General features: G+C 45.9%; 5 protein-coding genes across 5 annotated transcripts; 3 read left to right on the top strand and 2 right to left on the bottom strand.

Annotated features, from left to right (window-relative positions):
• Positions 1-1,693: 1,693 nt before the first annotated feature.
• On the bottom strand, positions 1,694-2,754 carry PPTG_15223 (hypothetical protein). The gene has a single exon (XM_008912595.1). It carries the CDS (start codon positions 2,703-2,705, stop codon positions 1,893-1,895), a length of 813 nt encoding a protein of 270 aa, XP_008910843.1. The 5' UTR covers positions 2,706-2,754; the 3' UTR covers positions 1,694-1,892.
• Positions 2,755-5,790: 3,036 nt separating this feature from the next.
• Positions 5,791-7,084, bottom strand: PPTG_15222 (hypothetical protein; the record flags this gene model as incomplete). Its single annotated transcript, XM_008912594.1, has 4 exons — positions 5,791-5,915; positions 5,993-6,181; positions 6,260-6,556; positions 7,051-7,084. 4 exons carry the CDS (start codon positions 7,082-7,084, stop codon positions 5,791-5,793), a joined length of 645 nt encoding a protein of 214 aa, XP_008910842.1.
• Positions 7,085-8,478: 1,394 nt separating this feature from the next.
• PPTG_15221 (hypothetical protein) lies at positions 8,479-11,867 on the top strand. Its single transcript, XM_008912593.1, has one exon. The coding sequence runs from the start codon at positions 8,553-8,555 to the stop codon at positions 11,649-11,651; it is 3,099 nt and encodes a 1,032-aa protein (XP_008910841.1). The 5' UTR covers positions 8,479-8,552; the 3' UTR covers positions 11,652-11,867.
• Positions 11,868-13,635: 1,768 nt separating this feature from the next.
• On the top strand, positions 13,636-14,346 carry PPTG_15220 (hypothetical protein; the record flags this gene model as incomplete). The annotated part of the gene is made up of 1 exon (XM_008912592.1): positions 13,636-14,346. One exon carries the CDS (start codon positions 13,636-13,638, stop codon positions 14,344-14,346), a length of 711 nt encoding a protein of 236 aa, XP_008910840.1.
• Positions 14,347-17,997: 3,651 nt separating this feature from the next.
• PPTG_15219 (hypothetical protein) lies at positions 17,998-18,699 on the top strand (the record flags this gene model as incomplete). Its single annotated transcript, XM_008912591.1, has 1 exon — positions 17,998-18,699. One exon carries the CDS (start codon positions 17,998-18,000, stop codon positions 18,697-18,699), a length of 702 nt encoding a protein of 233 aa, XP_008910839.1.
• Positions 18,700-21,016: the final 2,317 nt, after the last annotated feature.

Genomic DNA, 21,016 nt, shown 5'->3' with positions numbered 1-21,016 from the left:
AGAGTCTGTATCAGCCAGTGTAGGTCACCCCACGTTATACTTCGAAGTATATGACGATCAGATGTCCAGCGCTAAGACTGCATTCCTATCAATAAAAAATGCCTTAAGCTAGCGTGCGCACGTCTGATGGTGCAGAAGAGCATCAAAGTAATCTAAGGTGTGCTTGACTACAGCGATCAATAGCTTCAAAAAGGATAGATCTCTACATTAGCGGCATCAAACTGGTGACAGTGCCGAGTATGCTGCCGTCACAGGCATAACTTCTAGCTTCGTCGGAGATGAAGTCCCGGAGGAAGGAAGAAGACACAGCTGGGAGGTACATGTCGGATGAGACTTCGTAGTAGAGTTCAAGTGGAGGCACTAGTAACACAATACACCGCATCTTATTATTAAAAGAAACTTCCAGCTTCGTCGGCGGTTAGTGGTTAGTGAAGATATATTGTAGTTCGGTGTTCTAATGATGATAGTCGTATTCTATATACTACCCTCGATATTGGCTTTCTGATAAGGTGGCATCGAGCCAAACACCCTTGCTTGCATAATACTTAGAATAGATTCATACCTTTAAAGAATCAACCAATCAAGCAAACAAACAAGTATGATGTAGAGTTAAAGCTCGCTAATGTGAATGCGAAGTGAGCACCTCTTCAAGGGTGGTGCACTTACAAATGTGACTTCAATAATGCGCGAGCACAAAATAAACAGCAATAGCAGCGCTATGAAACACTTCATCGATGATGTGGGCCTTGTCTTGCCAGACATACCGCGCTGGTGAAGGCCTTATGCAGACCGAATTGCCCGTGAACGATCGCTTGTATAATCACAGAATGCATTGTAATAACTTGTTCGTACCCCTCAAATGTAACCCTTTCCGGTAAAACAAGATAATTGTCGGGTAAGTTCCGCCCATAAGTAAATATCAACAGTTCTCTTGGTTTTTGATATCCAGAGTTTTGCGCGAGATGGACATCTTTTTATTGTTTGAACAACTCGTTATTTTCTCGCGAAGTTTAAAGGTTATCGCTACAACAATAACAAAAAACTGTATCACTCAGCAATTACGTTTTATATTGGAAATACCGGGAAAAAAGGAGGGATGGACAGCCCAATCCGTGAGCGTAACATCCGCACAACTACGTCGTGCTTCGCCCGAGGATGCTCTGAAATTTAGCAAAAATGCTAACAAACCTGCTTAAAGGTTGGAGTTTTTAACCAATGGGATTCGTTTAGTTAGATGTCTCGACGCCAGTCGAAGTTGAGCGAGCACGCTAAACGAAAGTATTACCGAGGGTACATTTACGAACTAACTCCAATTAACCATTTCGCGGTCAAGGGGGGCAAAGTGCCCCCCTTGACGACATTTCAAGAATGTAACATTAAAATGGTCAGTGAACGGGAGCATTTTGCCCCCTTTCGGGTTTTCTACCAATCAAAAGCATTAGACATTAATCATATTCTTCTGGATAATATTTAAAAGCTTTATTACACAATATTTTATTATTTATTCATCGGCCGACTGACCAACTAAAAACCGCGCGCAAAACAAGATTCGCGATCGAGCGCCAAGCTTGTGTAGGTGCGACGTGACGTCTAGAGTGTGTGCTCGGTCGCCGTGAGTCCCGGTAAGCCGTTCGTGCACACGATGGTCTCGCCCGGCGCCGTGCTAATGTTGCTGCTGTTGCTCGTGTTCGTGCAGGTCCTACGCTCGGTATGAACTCTCCTCACGTGGGGTCATTTCCATCAATTAGCTTTTGCTGTACGGGTCCATGAGTGTGATGGATAGATAACAAACGCAACCAGCCATATTGTCATTTATCTATGCGCTTATAGATGTATATGTTTATCTGGTTATTAGTCCAGCTTGCCGATCCACGTATCACTTGTTGCAGTTGTCACCGAGCGCAAAAGTTACTTCTACAGGTAGGTCGATGTCTGGGGCAAAATGCTTCAGTCGCGATAACAAAACGAGCTCGAGGATGGAAGCACAGCTCGTTCAACACAGAGAGCTTTACATTGTCCACGAACAAAAAGCTGTTAAAATACACGATCGTCGCAAGGCAGAACGGTGGGCGCGTAGATATACCACAGCTTTTAGTGTCACCGTTTCTGATTAACACATTCTTCTGCAATGACTCCATGCTTGAATGTCTGTTGATCGACTTGTAACGAAGAATGCACAGATCGGAACGGATTTCAATTCCCACCCAAAGTTGTGCGCGAGTCTGGAGTGCGAACTGGGCAACAATGTTACCAATTCCACAGCCAATGTCAAGGAGTATGTCTTCGGCTTCAACAGTGCCGATAACATCGAGCACCTGATTCACAGCTTGCGGGAGAGGTTCCCCAGCATTCTCGTGCATTGCCCCGGCCTTCTGTCGAACTTCAGCATTAGTAACCGACCCGAAGATCAATAGAAGAAGACGTGACGCTGCCTGGAAATTCAGCACGCGAGTACTTGCAACCTTGCCTACCGAACGCGGCTTGGATTCTCCAAAGAAGCAGGGAGGGAACTTTGCCAAGTCAACACCATGAGCGCGCTGAAGCGTTCGAAGCCGAGTCTCCAGTTCCTTGGGCGTCATCTTGATGCGGCGCTTGCGAAGCTTCCGTGCGACTTCAGACCACGCAACACGTCGTTTCTTGCTGACATACTCGTATGCCAGCTGAACGAGCAGCTTGTCAGCTTGGTCCGTGAACGGTGGAAGCATAGTGGCGATAGTCACGAAGTAACTGGCTGGATTGTGTAGTTTATCGAAGATAATTGCACATATTCAGATGGCGCAATTATTCGCGTTCACCTTTAGAAAAGTCAAATGAAAATCATTCATAGTTTGATCAAGTCATTTACACGGGTCTGAGACGTGTAAATGACTTGATTTAACTATGCAGAATTCCCATTCACTCAAGTGAACGGATCCAAGCAAGGAACATTGATGCGTATGATATACCAGCGAGGGCAGTCACTGCCAGCATAAATCCATGTTGACATGGAGTTGTAGGGAGGATTGATCCGCGAAAGAAACAAGATCGAGGCGAGGAGACTGGATCGATACTGTGGCCAGAAGCTGTTTCAGAAGTCACTTCCGTGATTGCTGTCGTCGAGCGCTTTCACGGGCTTGGGTTCAAAGATGCAGCAGGGACTTTATTGGTAAGTAAAGTGATACGTTGCTGTGCTGCTCATTGAACTTCGTGGTTGCTTCTGCTTGTCGTGTAAAAGCTAGTACTTCATTATTCATTATTCAACGTCGACGATTGTCGCTCTCTGCTTGTATTCGCGGCGAATGAGCGAGTCGGCGTCGCTAATGTTCTTCCTGGAATTCGGACTGGAGTTTCAATATAGTGGCTCGGGAGAAATGCAATCCGCGCCTTGCAGAACCGCCCCGAGTGATTTGCCCAACGACAGCGGCATCGGGCTTGTTCTCTTCGACGTTGAGGTCAAGACAAGCTCCGCACCACTCGGCAATTGCATCCAGATTTGAATCCATCTAACACGGCTGGTCACCACAGATAAAAGCATTGAGCAGTCATACCCTTAACCGCATGGCTTACTACAATCATAAAGCTGTCGTACCTCATGTTTAGAGCACCACTTGCCTCACGACGGATCGGCCTCGTTCGCGAACTGCTTGTGGTTGTTGTTGTAAACCAACCTTGACCTGGTAAAGCTGAGACGTCTTCCGCAACCGCCCTTTTGTAGAGAACAACTGCTTTTGGAGGTAGAACTTGTGGAATTTCACCCAACAGGTCCACGTCGCTTGAGGGCACATGTATGGCTCGGGCTCCGCGTCAAAATATCCTTTGCATATACAAACACCGTGGATAACACAGTAGTCGGTCACTTCCGTTGGATACCGATTTTCCCACCGACAAACAATGCACTGCCGCCGCTTCCGATGCGACCGCTGTACACACATTCTTGGGACTCTCGAAGTACGAACTCACTACATACGCCGGGCTAATTGGTGCCGGCGACAGCAGCTCAGGTTGGACAGCATTGGGGCTTGAATACAGGATTCGGCCCTCACTTGGCGCGGCAGCCCATTTAGCTGAGATAAGCTCGGTTGTCAGCTCCATCATAAAGCTGCGATGGGGGTCGCGAGTACTTGCCGGGGTGTCAACCATTTTGCGAGTCAAGTAAGCATTGCAGCGAGCGACATCGACGAGTGACATCGCTAATTTCTTATGCCACTTCTGAAACGAATGGCTGTCTGCAATTGAAAACCGAGCTCGAAGTTGATCCAACCGATCGACTCCCTGCATATGTGTGTTGTAGTTCTTGACAGCCGTCGGCGCCTCAAATTCTTGGTGTTCGCTCGATACCAGTCTACGAACGGTTGTTGCTTCTGACGCATCAGGGTTAGATACAATACTGACGATACTTCCGTCACACCAAAACGCCGCTACCATTGGATGAACAACCGAGACGCCTTGGCGGTACTCACATCTGATGCTCATGTTCTTTTCTAGCATGACATGCTTGGGGAAGTGCTTGCTTGCTCCCCGAACCGTGCCTCGGCCGAACAAACCCTTCAGCTTCAGTGCTTGCAGTAGCTGGACTGAGGTGTAGAAATTATCAGTGTTGACCACTCGGTTGGAAGCGTATATCGGACGGACAACTTCCAGCACAATCTGACAAATCTGAGCGCCATCCGAAAGCTCGTTTCCAAGGGCTTGAGCCTCGGTTGAATCTGTCAAACCTCTCAAGCGATCCTCCAGCACACTTTCCCAGTGAAGCCGGTAATTGACTGCAATCCAGCTTGTAGCACAGCACAGCATATACAACTTGAAATGGTATTTGCCACCAGGCTTTCGAGGATTGTAGACGATAAGATGCCGACCAAAGCGCGATCGACAAGCAACACTTGCTTCATCCAGTGCCAGATCACGGCCGAGGTCAACGTATTTGCCTCCTGTCACCTTCAACACATTCAGAAAGGTCCGGATTCGAGCAGCGGGATCACGTTGAATAACCTCCATACTAATATCACTGCGAAAGGAAAAAGCTTGGCGCAGTAGCTTGAATCTTTTCAGAGGTATGATGTTTTCCAGATCCAGGCTCGGGACTCCAAACATGCCCTCTTCTGCTTGTCGACCCCAATAATTCGCGTACTCTCCTTTCACTGTGATCTCCATGTAAAACAAGATGCCCAAAAAGGTCATGATCTCCTGCAGCACAAACGGCTCGCCGATAGATAACTGGTGCACCTGCGCGTACGCATTGGTTTCATGTAATACTTGTTGCCAAAAGTACAGAGGTAGATAGGCAAAGAAGCTGGCAGATGCTAAATGCTCGAAAATGTATCTGAACTCAGGACGAAGCTTGGTGCTAGTCGAGCCGTCATCTCGCTGAAATAGAGAATCTGGTTGGGTCATGGAGGCGGTTGGATCGAACCTCATGCTCTTGATAGCTTCGACCTTTGCCAAACTCGTGGGAAGCAACTGCTGGGGGCAGTAGGAAATCGGAGCTTCCCGCAGTTCGTCAATACTATCATCGATATATAGTGCGTTATCACCAGCTTCACACAGCGATTGCCAATATGAGGTGTTCGACGTTGCCATGAGAAGATTGTAGTTGGCGTGACCCTTTTGCACCAAGCTAAGCGAGATGACCTCGGGCTCAGACTGAAACTGCGAATCAATCCATTGCACTTGGAAAAGCAGTGGTGTTTTTTCGCTTGATGTCGTCTTCCGATTCTTGTTCTTGTTTCCTTTTGTATTCTTCGGCTTGACGGTAGTGCAAATACGTCCCACAATGTACGCTGTTCCAACTTTCTTGTAGACCTTCGCTTTCATTCAGCTTTCACGTGATGGTGCAAAAGCCACAAGCGTGTTGACGTAGAACGACGGTACAAATGGAGCAGGTCCAGAAGCATCACGAGTGGCTGGATACAATGACAGCATCGTCTCATGTGCCTCCGCTATCAACATAATATATAAAACACAATGTCAGATACATGAAGCACACTCTCGCAATAGATCTAATGCTAAACGTTACCTCCTGCCGTATCGGCGATACTATTGTTTTGTGAGGTATTTGTTGCTTCAGTAGCGGCAGCATCGCCATGATTGGAGTGTTCAACGGCACGTCGCCGTGTCACCTCAACTGGATGCGTCTCGGATTGATGAACTGGCGTAACAATTCCACCGAGTGTCGGGAGCCGATGGTATTGGATTACTGAAACACCTAGGCGTTGCATGGTCAAACAAACACGTTACTACAAATATTTGGTTTGCTGGCATAAATACTAAATGCTAGTTTTACCTTGTACGACATCATTGTTGACCTCGTCACTACGGTACGGTGTAAATTGGTTTTGATCCGTCGTGCCAGCAGTCGTTACAGGATCGTTGCTGTTGGGTAAATTCAGGGTGGTGTGTTCTTGTTGAAACGCGTTGCTGCTTGCCCAATCTGAGTCGTCGCTTATCTCGCCCTCGGAGCAGATACTGACGTCCTCACTTTGGGAGGCACTGCGAGCACCAGTGCCTTGTGCACCTGGCTCGTTGATAATCATGTCCGTTTCGTGTTGAGGTACTGAGGCTGCATTTGGCAACACTTTCTCTAAATAATTGTTTTCAGCGGCGAACAAAACTGAAATGTTAGAAAAACTCCAAGGCAATTTATGAGCAAACTGACCTTCATCTACCCGAGCAGCGATCTCTCGCAAATAGAACGTCAACAACGCTTGTTCACCAACAAAAAAAGTCGACACCTTTCTGGTCTTTTAAGCTAGCCCCTGGACGAATATAACAATAAAAAGAATCACTCGCTCTTCGTGGTGGCTGGTTGTGATACCACCCGTCGGCGCGAAGCTCTCTCCATACAGCCTTGAAAAACGTGGAGTTATCGATCTTGGCCTCGGCCTTGTCTTGACTGCGAGGGGGTGCTATCTGCCTTCTTGTTCGTTTTGTTGAGCCACTCAGTGCGCTAGCAAGACCGCGCTTGCTTCGAGGCACCATCTTTCCGGCGGAATAGGGTGTGTGATACGATTTGTGGCTGATACTGGCTTGTCGCCATATCGTAGACTATCAAGCTTAGCAGGATGGTCAGCATACCTCGGCAGCGTACCTGCAAGTAGTGTTTGATCATGTTGTACTTGTAATCAATTTATACAGTACTTACTTTACGCAATATATTTCGTGTGTTTACATTATTTAAATCATTTACACGGGTTGCATTGCGAGCGTCGCTGAACTGAGTCATCTCGGCTTGTTCCGTTTTCAAAGGCGCCTCGACATGGAAGAGATGATTGGATCAGTACAGGTATCTACTCGTGTGAAGCTCAGCTCGCTGGAGCAACTTGAGGTCCCTCTTCGCGGTACCCCACCTGTATCTCCTCTGGATACGTGCATGTCGTCATTGTTTTCTGCTGAAACTTTAAATCTATACTTTGAATATTTATTCTTATATATTTACTAATGCCGTGCTGCGCCCGGGAAGCTTTGGATATTTGGATACTCAATATTTAATAATATAATATTTGTCAATAGGAAGAAACTGAAGCGCGAATAAGGATGGCCCCCACTTCGCCAGCGACAATTGGACTTTTTTTACTTTTCTTAGTTGAGAATTTGATGGTTGCCGTCTCTAAATCAATTTCAAACGTATCGCAGTGTTAATTTCGTATTGAGTACATGCTGCATCAAGATGCATGTATATCTGAAGCTGGACGCATGACGTTTGTGTGATTGTATTTACTAACTGCTCCGTAGTTCTAGTTGCTTCGATCCCTAAGTTGAAGCCATAAGGTAGCTTGAATGTGACTGGATTACATTCGTACAAGGTTGGTTGAATGTTGTTCTAGGCCGACAGGGTCAACATTCACCCTTGTGGGCATACAAGAAAACAGTTTATTAGTTTCTGAGTCATTTTAGTATATAAATATTCGCTCTTAGGTTTCAAATAATTACAGATATATACATAAAATGTTATTTGACAGGATCGTCGAGGCTTTCCGATCCCCCCTAAAACTCTGGATATAAATATCCAGAGAACTTGTTTATTTTGAATTAGCCATTATGATTGGACAAAATACGTCCTAGAATAAATCTTAAATAAAACTGGTGGTACCGTGGGCAAGCGGGAAGGGGCATTTTGCCCCTTTTCATAAACCGACGATCAAATATTGCAATTTGATACTATAATATTTACACTGGGACGCAGTACCGTGTTCAGGTGAACAGGGGCATTTTGCCCCCTTGTTCGCGAAAGGGTTAAGCGTACACTTAGTTTTGTAATCTTCCGTTTGTACAAGTTTCGTATTAGCATAACCACAAAAGCCAGCGACGGTGCGATACCTGCTAAGTTCACAGATCGTTCCCCGCCAAAACAAGTGAAAGGCATAATAGTAAATGTGCTCAAACCTGATGTGTTCGCAAATCCTATAGGGTCTACCCCCGCGAAACGGATTACATTACTGTACAGCAATGGAAATCGATAGTGAATTAACTGTTTGAGGTCAGATATGATCTCTAAGAGATTAAAAAGAAATTGGGCCAATCATCTGCTACAGTCTTTTTTTACATCGACGTCGCCCTAACGAAGACAGCAGTTGACGATGCAAGCCTCGGATGCTCCTGCCGCTGGCCCGGACGCCGTCCTTCGCATGCAGTTCGACAATGCAATCACCAAGTTTGTCGTGGCCCAATCCGACCAGCTCCGAATACTCCACAAACTCCAGGACGAAGTCTGTGCACAGCTCTCAACCGTGACTAAAACACCTTCTTCTCCCCCGAAGTCAGGCCTCAACGCCATGATCGACGAGCTCTTTGCACGTCCTGAAGTGCATCGAGGCCTGATCGAGTGGGTGGGAGAGGAGGAGGCCTGCACAAGAGCTAAAACGTTAGTTGCAGAGCTCCAAGTAGACATCAAAACTGGAGAAGGCAACGACGCCCGTACGACGCTGAACAAACTGCTGCCTCTGTATATGGAGGCGCTAAATGTCCGAGCATTGGGCGTACACGCGATCCCAGGGGCCTCACCGGGAGGAAAGAATGGAGACAAGAAGCTTTTTCTAGGACGCCTCGTGGTGGAATGTATGCAGCCATTTCTGGAGCAAATCCGGATGATGTATTCGGATATTGTGTATGATGAAGAATCGTATTCATCTGGCAAAGGTGAGGACTTCAAGGAGACGACTAAGCGCCTCAAGGCTGCGCTGTTTGTGTTCTTAAATACTGGGAATTACGCCTCGCACAACCGTGGAAAACTGAGTTTTTGTCAACAAATCGAGCTTTGCGGGGCAGTGGGTGCTATGGCTGAGACGCTGCCAGTAGTTTTTCAAGCTTGCCAAGCTGTCCAGCTAGCGCGCACGTTGGAAGCTAGTGGAAAGAAAAGCCCAAAAAAGCGAGAAACAGTCGCCGATGCAACTAGCCCGAGCACTAGCCCGAGGAAAGAACCATCAGCCCCGCCCCATGCAAATGACGAGCTACCAGTGGAGATTAAAATTGGAGAAGAAAGCGGAATATTTGTCACTTCCAGTGAACAGTTATCCCAAGGTTCAGACATTACGAATTTGCCTGAAGAAGTTGAATCGCGCGGTGGAGAATACTCTCCTGTGGCAGCAAAGCAGCCGATTAACTTAGCTACTTACTACAGAGAGTACTTGATCGACAGTTCACGGGCAAAATATGAGGACACTCTGATGCACATGGAAAAGGTACCTAAAGCTCGAGTTTGTGTAAACGGAATTTCGTGCAGTAATGCTGATTGCGGGGAGTCGCACAGTACGCTCGAGGCACTGGCTTTTAATCCGCTTATTGCGACGCTCAAGTGTCCGGTTCCTAAAACTTTGTGGCATGACTCTGCGCACAAGAACAAATGCTGTCTATTCAATCACGGCGACTTTAAAGGCGCTGGGACCTTCCGATGGTGTAAAAAGATTTTGTGCTGGAGTCTTGCTGGTTGTAAGAATCCTGAGTGTCTCCGATCGCATTCTTTGGCAGAAGTTTGTTGGTTTAACCCGAACTTCAGGACCGACGAATGCGTTCAAGGAAACGATTGCCAATGGAAACGCAATTGTAGTGCGTTCCATAAAGAATTCCACAAGAAAAAGAGAATTCCAGGAACCAAGGAATACATTGGGGTTGCAGAACGAATTCTATTTCCCGAGCGCACCTTTGAGGCATTGAGAAAGGTACCGTTACCATCACCGTCGAAGGCGAAAGCAAATAAATCCCCGACTGCATGTGCGCAACGAAACCAATTGGCGACTAGACCCTCTGATTTGATCAAATATCACAAGAAGCGTGTGAGTCAGATGCAGATTTCGAGCTTGGACCAAGAGAAATACACTCGTGTGCTAAGTCAAATGCAGATGGTGCCGACAGCGCGAATGTGTATGAATGGAGAACACTACAAGCAAGACGACAGCACGAATCTGTGCGCCTCGTCACACAGTGTCATTGAGGCGTTATCTTTTAATCCTTTGGCGATAGTGCTGACATGCCCCACTCCAGTGGATTGTCGCGACGATTTCATTCACGAAAAGGGCCTTTGTATATTCCACCACGGAGATAAACCCGTTCCTAAAGACTTTCTCAAGACGAAAAATTTGCTCTGCGAGTTAATGGAGAACTGTGAGGATGAAACTTGTACGAAGTCGCACTCGATCGCAGAAATCTGCTGGTTTTTCCCCATATTTCGAGTGAACAAATGCCCTCAAGGAGATTCGTGCAAGCGAAAGGAAAAATGTTCGCTGTATCACAGCGAGTATCACGAAAAAAGAGACCCGATCATGAACAACACGGTTGGAAAAACTGAATCAGCACTCTTTATCTCGCGAACATTTTCAGTACTGGCCTCCAAGACAACATGTTTACAGAGCCGTGAAGACGTTGAAGGTGTACCAAGTTGCGAGTTAAGTGAAGTCACCCAGCAGGTATCTCTAACGGACGTTGGAGGTACTGATGAGTCCTTTCTGCGTTTAAAGCAACAAGGTCACAGCTATATGCTCCGTTACGACGAAGCATTAAACAAATGCTCCGATGTTGATCGGGTCAAGTACGAACAAGTACTAGAACACATGAAGGTGGTCTCCAAGGCACGATTGTGCACTAAGTGTGAGAATCACGTTGGTGTTGAAACATGTACCGAGTCTCACTCTCGCTTGGAAGCCCTGGAATCTAATCCCCTTGCAATGATACTCAAATGCCCGATTTCTTCTGACACTCAATGTCAGTCGCGGTGCGTCTTTGACCACGACAAGGGGTCTATTCCTAAAGGGTTTCTCAAGGATAAAAAGCTTCTTTGCGAGGACTTCGATGCTTGCGGTAACGCTAACTGCGTTAAGTCGCATTCTTTTGCTGAGGTTTGCTGGTTTAACCCGCAATTCCGCGTTGCTGATTGTCCTAAAGGAAGCGAATGCCCCAACAAGCAGACCTGTGTTGGTTCCCATTCAGGATATTGTGGACGAAGGACTGCAAGGATGAATTCTCAAGTAGGAACAACCGAGAGAACCCTGTTTGTTGGGCGCGTGTATGGGGCACTGATTAAGCGCAGGACCCAGGCTTTAAGTGACACCCACCCCAATGTGGCTGCGGAACCGACTAGCAGCATCAACCCGGAAACATTTCAAGAAGATGATATAGTAGAAATGGAGAACGCTTCTGAGGCTGAAAATGAGGACGGTGACGAGCCGAACTGCAAACTGTCGTAAGCTTGTACAGCCGAGTTCAACCGCTTGTGGTTTATAACGATATCGAGCAGATAGCTCGGTAAGTAAACGCGACGAATTGAACTTCCAAGTGGACATTTGCAAAAGTGGAGGATATGATTATTCTGTGATAAGTCCACAGTGCTTTTTCGAAGTATCTCTCACTATGAAATTCAATTACAAAGGCAAAAAATATAAAATTGAAGCAATGTTTGAAGAATAAGATGTGGGCAGGCCAACGTTCTCTAAAATCCATTTCAGAAACCACATTCGGGACGGAGTAGATTAATAACTATGAGATTCAGCTTGGTAAATAAGGCACAAGAGGTGTACACCACCACATTCGGGACGGAGTAGATTAATATCGATGAGATTCAGCTAGGTAAATAAGGGCACAAGAAGTGTAGATTGAGATAATTTTCCGAGCGTGCTTGCGAGTACTTCAAATTACTACTGTGTGGCAAGGAGCTTATAGATTCTATCTAACCAGGCAAACCTTCTAAGCTCACAGTGTCGAAGCCGCCAACATAATCATAATGCGTATAAACTATGATTATGCGGCATATATGGTACGACAGCTTGGGCTAAGAGGTTGTCACAGAAAACTTGTCTGCGCTTTGCCACCACCTTGTGGGGTATATCCTCGCACTACCACTCACAAACAAGAGAACAGGAAAATGCTGTTTGAAGCATTTGCTATTTAAAGAAAAGCTGCTCGTCCGTACTTCCTATGCCATGCTGCCTATCGTGTCCGTCGCACTGAAGGTGCCTGTGACTCGACAATGGAATATGTTAAGGCACGTGTTGCTGCTCCAGACTGGGAGCCATCTGTTGTCCTTAATAAGGGAATAAATGCCCTTGTTAATGGCCTAATAACGGCTATTTCTGTACAGAGACTCAACTCAGGGCCCGTCCGAAAACACAACAACGCTGTTTCCTTCCCCTTGATCATAATGTTGCTCGGTTTGGAGGATCGAGTAGCCTCTCCACTAGTGCCCTTAATCATACTACAGCACCCGCTCAACGCTCGCTGGAAGCTACGTACCAATGCTTGCCAACAGCGGCAAATTGGCTCTTTTATGATACCAGTCTGGATCAGCAACCATGTTGAATTCTGTCTCAAGTTAACTCCTATGTCTGGTCAGACACAAACATCTTTGGTAAAAGTGTTGGAGAGGTTGCAATCATGATTACTTACATTCGCGGTTTTCGTTTATCTAACTTGTACGAAAACCAACAGGAGGAGGTAAAAGCCAACTCGCTCGGCTACATGAATCCATGCTGGTGGTTTAAGATCCGGTGCGCAACACACAGGCTTAAACCCAGGTTTAAGCAGGACCAAAATCCGCTCAGCTCTATAGGGTTGATGCGCAGGAAGGTCAGATTTGGGTTTAGGCAGCGTGATAGAATACCTCCTAACTCCTCCAATTTCCGAAATTTGCAGCCCCATGACATCCGTCCTCCCATATTGTGTCTATATTCTCTGCGTAGGTGGGACATTATATATATTATTTCAGAGGAATACTAGCAACTGAATCCAAAAACATTTATATTCTGTAAAATCATTTTCAGCAGATATGGCAGGTAATCAAAGCCCGAGCTACGGTTATCGAGGGAGAGTTCTGTAAGACTTGAAGCGATTGCATTATTCGATGTACCATAGCGTTGGGGTAAACAAACCAGATGGGAAAAAAAAAATTGATGCAATGCAACGTTTTGGCCTATGGTGTCTATCTGATACAAGTATGGGCTTCATTCTGGATTTCCTTTGTAATCCTGCACTGGATGGAAGCTCATCATTCACCTTCTCCATTGAAGGATCTTGTCTTCTACAGAAATGAACGCCGGGGAGGAAGCTTATTTACTACCTCCAATTGGCCACAATCAAATCCACTTACTGTTAGTACGAAGGTCTTACGCTGGGGGCCGTCGATTTATCGTTCCTGCTCACTTCCCATTTGATCCCAAGTTTCGCAGTCAAATAAGAATGAAGTTCTTAGCTTTTTGCGCGGTTGCCCTAAGCTGCTTAGCCTCCGTTCCAGCCGTGAAGCTTGAATACGACGAAGTGGCTCCATTCCCCGAGGTTCTACCCACAACGACCGAGAGCAAGGTCGCACTGAAGTTCAAGCCGCAGTTACATATCAGCAACGGATGTCACCCGTACCCTGCTGTTGACGCTGACGGTAACACCAATGCTGGCCTCGGAATTACCGAAGTTCTAACTTCGTGCAAGGGATCGCCCTTGGGCTCGCAAGTGTACGGCCGGGTAACCGAATACGAAGGTGTAGTGGCCATCATGTACGCCTGGTACTTCCCGAGAGATTACATGGTTTCGCCGATGTGGGTCGGCCATCGTCATGACTGGGAGCACGCCATTGTGTGGCTGGACAGCCTGGACACCAGCGCTGAGCTGCTCGCGGTGACGGCGCAGCACTTGCTTGGCTACAAAACATACAAGCCTCCAAGAGCAAAACACATGGACGGCTCCAGCGTCAAGCTCAAGTACACTTGGCTCATTCAAACTCAGCATTATCTGTCAGCCACCACGAAAGCTGGCAAATTTCAAGACTTGGCCATGTGGAGCAACATGACTGATGCAGCACAAGATGCGCTGGGAAGCACAAAATTCTTCTGGTCTCAGGCGCCAATGAACGACGCAAAGTTTCAAAGCAACATCGAAAAAGCATATCCGTTCTAGCAGTACTAAGTAGGACTCAAAGCCACTATCTACACTGACTATCGAAAACGCTTTTCTCGAGTGTCTAACATTAACTGGAGCAACCACATTCTTCTTTCCGTGGCTCTGTTCTAGATGTATTCATCTGGTTAAGTACATGAGAATTCAGACGCGATATTTTTAATGCAATAAAGGTTTTCGAACATTTGTGGGCTTAATTACTGAACCAACCTGTCTACGATGAGCTTGCATATCGTGATATCCTGTCGTACTTGATAGGATTTGGTTCCACCGACCTCGTAGACTTGTTTTTTGTAAAGTCCCCTGGTTATACTGTCCAAACTGAAACTTGATACAACGTGTGTGCCGGCAAATGCTGTCAAAATAAAAGATTTTACTCACTGCTAGTAGGAATCTTGATATATATCGACATGAAATCACGTGTTCGCCCATTCTAAGCCGATTTTATCGGAAATCAGTTTCTGAAAAGGGTCACAACAAGGATGCCGTGGAAAGTCTGGAGTATCATCAGATATTTCCATAAATTTCTAGCTTTGAAATATTTCGTTCAAATCCCACTAAATTCCAGGAATGTGCACCACACCAACCGCTTTAACACGATCAACTTGCTAAACTTGATCAAAAGTTGTTCCACGGTTTGTATTAGCTAAGGGAGGTTAATTTGTATTAATACTGTCAGATTATCCATTTTATGCGCGCTGTGCGGAGGGGCTTTTCCCAATACAGGGACCACATCTGGCTAATATTCCCAAAGCAGGGACCAAGTCTCAATGCAGGGAGATGAAACCAATTATAATGTGGACCACTGACAGACCAGAATCGATGAGACAACCTAAAGAGCGACAACAACCCGTCCTTGGAACATAGCTCTTTGGTCAGCAAGAGTTCCCCTGCCAGTGCCTGCAGCACCACCGCTAGTAATTCTTCTTATTCAACAACATCGCACCGCATACAACAACTACAGCTCCGCTGTCGACGACAGCTCCTCAGTTGAACAAGTACAGCGCCGCATCTAGTAACTGAAGCTTCTTCAGCAACTACAACCCGGTAACCAGCATCTACTCATACTCCACCGACCACAACTCGACCGTCAGCATCTATCATCTACTAGCACTACCGCCAACAAGAATTGCAACGCTTCAAGCCACTACAGCTCCATTATTCGACGACAGGCCAGTCTTCTTCAGCGACATCAGCTCTGTCACGAGCTACTACACCGGATACGCCTACAGCGACATCACGAAGAAAGCAAGCTACAGCACCCGCCACTAGCAACTCCACTTTAAAAACCAACTACGCTTCAGGTCCTAACCGCTCCCTCAGTCCTCATTAACCACCTAAAGCAACGGTGCACGATGATGCCATCCACAAGAACTGTGTTTGATTTACAGACAAAATGCGGGACTTCTTTGTTTGAAAAACATCAACGATTTCAATCCATTAAGTGTGCAACGGAATACCTCGAGGACTACATGTACAATGAAAACAAGTTGTGCATCAAGAAAAAAACTCAGGTGGGAAAAGCAAGACGTACATGTGCAGTGGGCAAGGGTGTGATTGAAAAGTGACAAGTACGCGGAAGAAGGAGGCCAATGGAGCGTACATGTCGGTTTCGAATCTCAACACTCGACACAATGACTTCTGTGCCTCTGTTGCCGAACCTAACTGGCGGCAAATGGCATGTTTACCTGCTCTGATTGCGGCTGTGACGAGTGCTAAGTCTTTAAAGCGCAAAGCGGTTGTGGCCTTGGTCCGAGCAGGCGACCTCGTCAACTTACAACGACGACGTTCAACGTTTTATCGTGTGAAAGACAAGATAGCAAAGGTTTTGGCAGGAGATTTGATCAAGTCTTTTGCTGGTATACCGTCGATGCTGGCCGATCTACAGGACGTTAATGGGGGCACACACGTTTGTCTTGAAGTAGATCAACATGACCGGGTTTTGCGGTGCTTTCTTGCTATTGGAGTGAATATCCAAGCTCAAAGTGGATTACTTCCGTTACTAGGATTTGATGGTGGACATTCAAAGCATTCTAACTACAATGGTGTGGTGCTATTTCTATTAGGAAGGGATGGAAACAACCAAAATGTGACTCTCGCCACCGCAATGATGAATGTAGAAAATGAAAAGAATATTTTGTGTTTTTTTTTTTAGCAGTGTCGTCAAGCTGGGATAGAATTGGAAGATCGAGCTGTGTTCTGTGACAGAGGGAAAGTGATCAGCGCTTCTGAAATCTTTTTCTGCACCACTGGGATCCGCTTATTGCCCTGATAGGTTGTTGTTTTGTCAGTGGTCCACATTATAATTGGTTTCATCTCCCTGCATTGAGACTTGGTCCCTGCTTTGGGAATATTAGCCAGATGTGGTCCCTGTATTGGGAAAACTCCTGTGCGGAATAGGTCTGGAGACCCAAAAAAAAACATCGGTCCAGACTCTGGACCCCCGTCGAAATGTACGACGAATTGAATGGCCTGCATCACCAAAACCAAAGAGCCAGTCGCACCACATAGCGTTCGTAAGGACGTTAAATAAGTAAATTAGATAAATGAATTGGCTCCTCGCATATAGGACGCAACGCTACGTCCTTGATGTCGCCGTAACAAGTTCTAAACGGCAGAACAAAATCAGGTTATTTTAAAGGTTCATTCCAGATACAGGTTCTACGACTGCGCTCCATCAAAGTTGCTAATTCTTTAGGAACTATCATATAATTAGATTAACATACATATTAATTTATTACTATTTTACTGGATTTTATAACTAATATATATATTACTACTTCGAAGTAGATAATTATCTTTCTTTTTTTTTTGAGGTTTTGAACTGATCTACAATCCATGCCCCTTTATAAATGCATTCAACTTTGGACTCCCATTCACTAACTCGATGGTGAAGCAACATTTTAAATCACTATCATGGTAATTGAAGATGAATCCACTAATTAATCGGAATAATCCATTGATGATGCGCTCTTGTCCCACCCTGGGCACTACCATGACCAGTTTTGCGGTATCGACGGTACAATAGGCCACCAAAATCTTAGTAACAAGGCCACTTTACCGGGGTCCAGAAGCAACAAATCATTCAAAACGCCTGTGCGTCGGAGCTCGATACTCTCGACCAAGAGCCCTCGTAACACGATACTTTTAGTAAATCGTATGTGTCATCACTTCCAGTGTGATGACATGCCGTGTGGCCCACATTGTGGGCACAACTGGAAATGAAAGCGTGATCAAGTAGGTTTCCCTTCGACGGTAATCTTGCCGAAATCGAAACCGACGTTACTGCTCAAAAAATACGTGCGCTGTGTATCCCACGGCTTGAATTCGCCGTAGTGGTTCCTCTGCTTATTGTGACGGCGGAAAATATGTCTAGCTTTCTCTCTTTCCGTCCATGTAACTGCGGTATCTTAGTGTACAACGGTGAGCCGTTAGCACGACGATTTCGCCACTGTAGTGCTCAATAGATTGCGCGGTGGCACCAAAATTCTACACAACTCAACTCCAGGCAAATACACTTGCAGATCTCATGGAGATAACCGCACTTCTCTCACGGGATGCAGCTGGGAGTAAGATCTGGATGTGCTCACCGTTAAAACCTGTGCCTAGCGCTGAGTTTCTCACTTTCCAATTCATCAGGGACCAAGAACGATGATGCTGCGTCTTACTGTCGCTATGGCGGGTATTCTCGCCTGCAGCCAAGCCAAAGAACTGGCCTATGATGGCGTAGTTCCGCTTCCGGAAACCGAGGATTCCACGAACGAGTATTCGCTTGCACTCCAGTTTAAGCCCCAACTCCTCGTCGACACCGGTTGTCACCCGTACCCTGCCGTTGATGCTGACGGCAACACCAACGCCGGCCTCTCCCTGGTCAGTCTTAAAAGCTGCCAAAACCCTTCTCTCGGCTCTCAAATTTATGCTCGTGCTTCCGTTTACGAGGGCTCGTACGCTATCATGTACGCCTGGTATTTTCCTCGAGACCGCAGAGGTGCTTTTGGCCACCGCCACGCATGGGAACACGCCATTCTATGGCTCGACAGGACTGGGGGCGACGATGCTACGATCGAAGCCGTGTCAGCAGAAGTCGACGATGGTGAGTACTTCACCATTGAAGATCCGACTGAAGACATGGTTGACGACGAAACCAGCGTCAAGTTTAAGTACGAAGAAGATGCTTTCAGTCACTACGTCAACGTCACAACGGAGGCCGGAGAATTCCAGGATTTGGTCGTGTGGGAAGACATGCCCAAGGCTGCACGCACTGCACTGAATCTCAATGACTTTGGAGAAGCCACGGTACCCTTCAATGAGGAGAACTTCCTAGACAACCTTGAGGGCGCCTATCCGTTCTAAGTCGCTAGCTGATGAGTTTCTGGTTAACATCTTTACCACGGAAAACCCGTGGTAGACAGCTAGTTCCAATAACAGAGAACATCAGTTTCTACACTAGAAGTAAAAAAAAAATCGAACAAGTTTTTTTTTTTTTTACTTCACAGCATTTTTTTTTCTTTTTAGGTTTAGTAGATAGATATGTTCGACAAGTAGCGGATCCCAGTTGTGAATCGGCATGGAAGAGGGCTGTATAGAATCACGATCTTGCAATGCAAACGCAGATAAGTACAGAGTGAAAAGATCGATTATTCAGCCTACAACTAGGAGCGTTCGGTAATAGCGACATAATGATTTATGGAAGATTTTTTCTTGGGTCGTATGCAGACATGACCTGGATTTAGGTCGGATAGTTTATTTAAGCCTAAATTCAAACGATGCGGTCACAGCCCGTAATTCGCTTCATTTACCAGTTTTACGCATTCATGGGCCAACGAAGTGTTAGGAGTAACTAGTCCCTTGTCGTTGACTACCTGCGACACCCGTTGTGATCCGTCATTTTTCGATTTACCGCCCACCCAGCAGTCAGTGTCGTCATTGGAATGATTGTCAAGCTCAAAGTAGGGGTCTGATCGCTCTTTCGACTGTTGGGTTGGCTTATTTTATCGACAGAACGCTCGATAATGCTGGAATTATCGCAGAATGCATGCCCGACCAGAATCCAGGCCATGTCCGAATACGACCCAAAAAAAGTTAACCAGGTATTATCACCGCTTAAGAGCGTATTTGCATGAATTTGTGCAGTTGGTGATCATATCGAGATTTCTCAAGACAAAAGCATATATTTTATAGGGCTAGCCACCCCATTATTGATATTTCTTCGGGCATGCCCACCATTCAGTGACTCCGACACGAAATAGAGTCATCAAGTGATGATATTGAATGACTTAAAGCAATCGGTTCTCTTTTGGTTTGAGCTAATGAAGCGTTTGGCAGGACTCCGGTGTCCAGCATAAAATGTCGTCGGTAATTGAATTAAAAAAATGCTTATAGACTAGGATGATTGCGTTAGGCTGGGAGGACAGCGGAAATGGCCTAGAAGCATTTTGTTTAACTACGATAGTGTGTGCAATGGTGCATCGTGTTTGTTCTCAACGAGGCGAGTCGTTCAAAAACAAAATTACCCAACGCTTGATTTACAGAGTCCAACTAACGTTGTAAGCCCAAGCCAACAAATTTCTTGAACGCTCAACTAGGATCCCGCGTAGGCTGAGATATTTATCTTATCGTGATAAAAAAGTAAAACTTGCCGAAGTAGACAATACCTTGATGCACATATTTTCTTTGTAAACCTTGATTTTAGAAAGCGGCACTGCAGTAATCACTGAATCTTCCAAACGGTTTTAAACGAGTCACGATGTATTGAATAATCTAATCTTGGCTCAACATTGGCTTATTTAACACCCCATAACTCTTTGGCAGTTCGAAACAGTTTGTAATGAGCCAGCAAGCCACTGTAGTTTTTCTAATGTTAATGCTCCCGACATAAAGACAGATCTAAGTATTCAACGTGATCACCGAAAAAGGCTGATGCGATGGCTAGACTACATATTCAGAGTCATGCTTTTATATATACAGGGTTATTTGGGGTCCGACTGAGACACCGGTTGCTCTTTAAGGCATGTACAAGATACAGTAACATGTTTATATATATATATAGTATTGCCTCTTTCTAAGCTCCGAATTACTTTTGAAGCACAGTATTCTGTTAAGTTTATCTACAAGGCTTCGCAGTGTCGTTCAGCTTCTCCAGTGTGAACTGTCAAAACCATACCAATTAATATAAAGTGCTGTTAGTATAATGTTGTGAGACAAGAGTCCTGGCTACAGAGACGTGCTAGGTGAAGTACACCGAGTCGGTTCATGGGCCCGATATCAGTATTGGCGATATACTGTAAATAAATAAATACATCTTGAGTGTGCCAGCACAATCTCTACGTTCCACGTCAACTGAGGTCCTTTCTACTAGAAAAACGTAGTGAGTGCAGCCATACAGAGAGCTGTCAAATGAACTCACTGTGCGTTCGCGCCCAGTTAGACTCTACTGACTCGCAGCTTTTGTCGCCGATACAAAAGCCCTGAAGTGCCCTGTGAACCCAACGTTGACCATACCCGCATATGACCCGCCAAAAAGCCTTATCCTTTTATCAGTCATGTTCGAGTACAGTCGTGCACCTCCAATTCGGCACCGGTATCAGTCGATACCCTGCCAGATTTTATGATTACGGGAATCGGATGCGCAATTACCTTTGCCCATCACCACCCTAGCAATTAACCTCAA

This window comes from Phytophthora parasitica (genome assembly GCF_000247585.1).
Source record: "Phytophthora parasitica INRA-310 unplaced genomic scaffold supercont2.48, whole genome shotgun sequence".
Taxonomy (NCBI): domain Eukaryota; phylum Oomycota; class Peronosporomycetes; order Peronosporales; family Peronosporaceae; genus Phytophthora; species Phytophthora nicotianae.
Note: the sequence above shows the minus strand (reverse complement) of the source record. Positions and strands in the feature narration are given on the sequence as shown.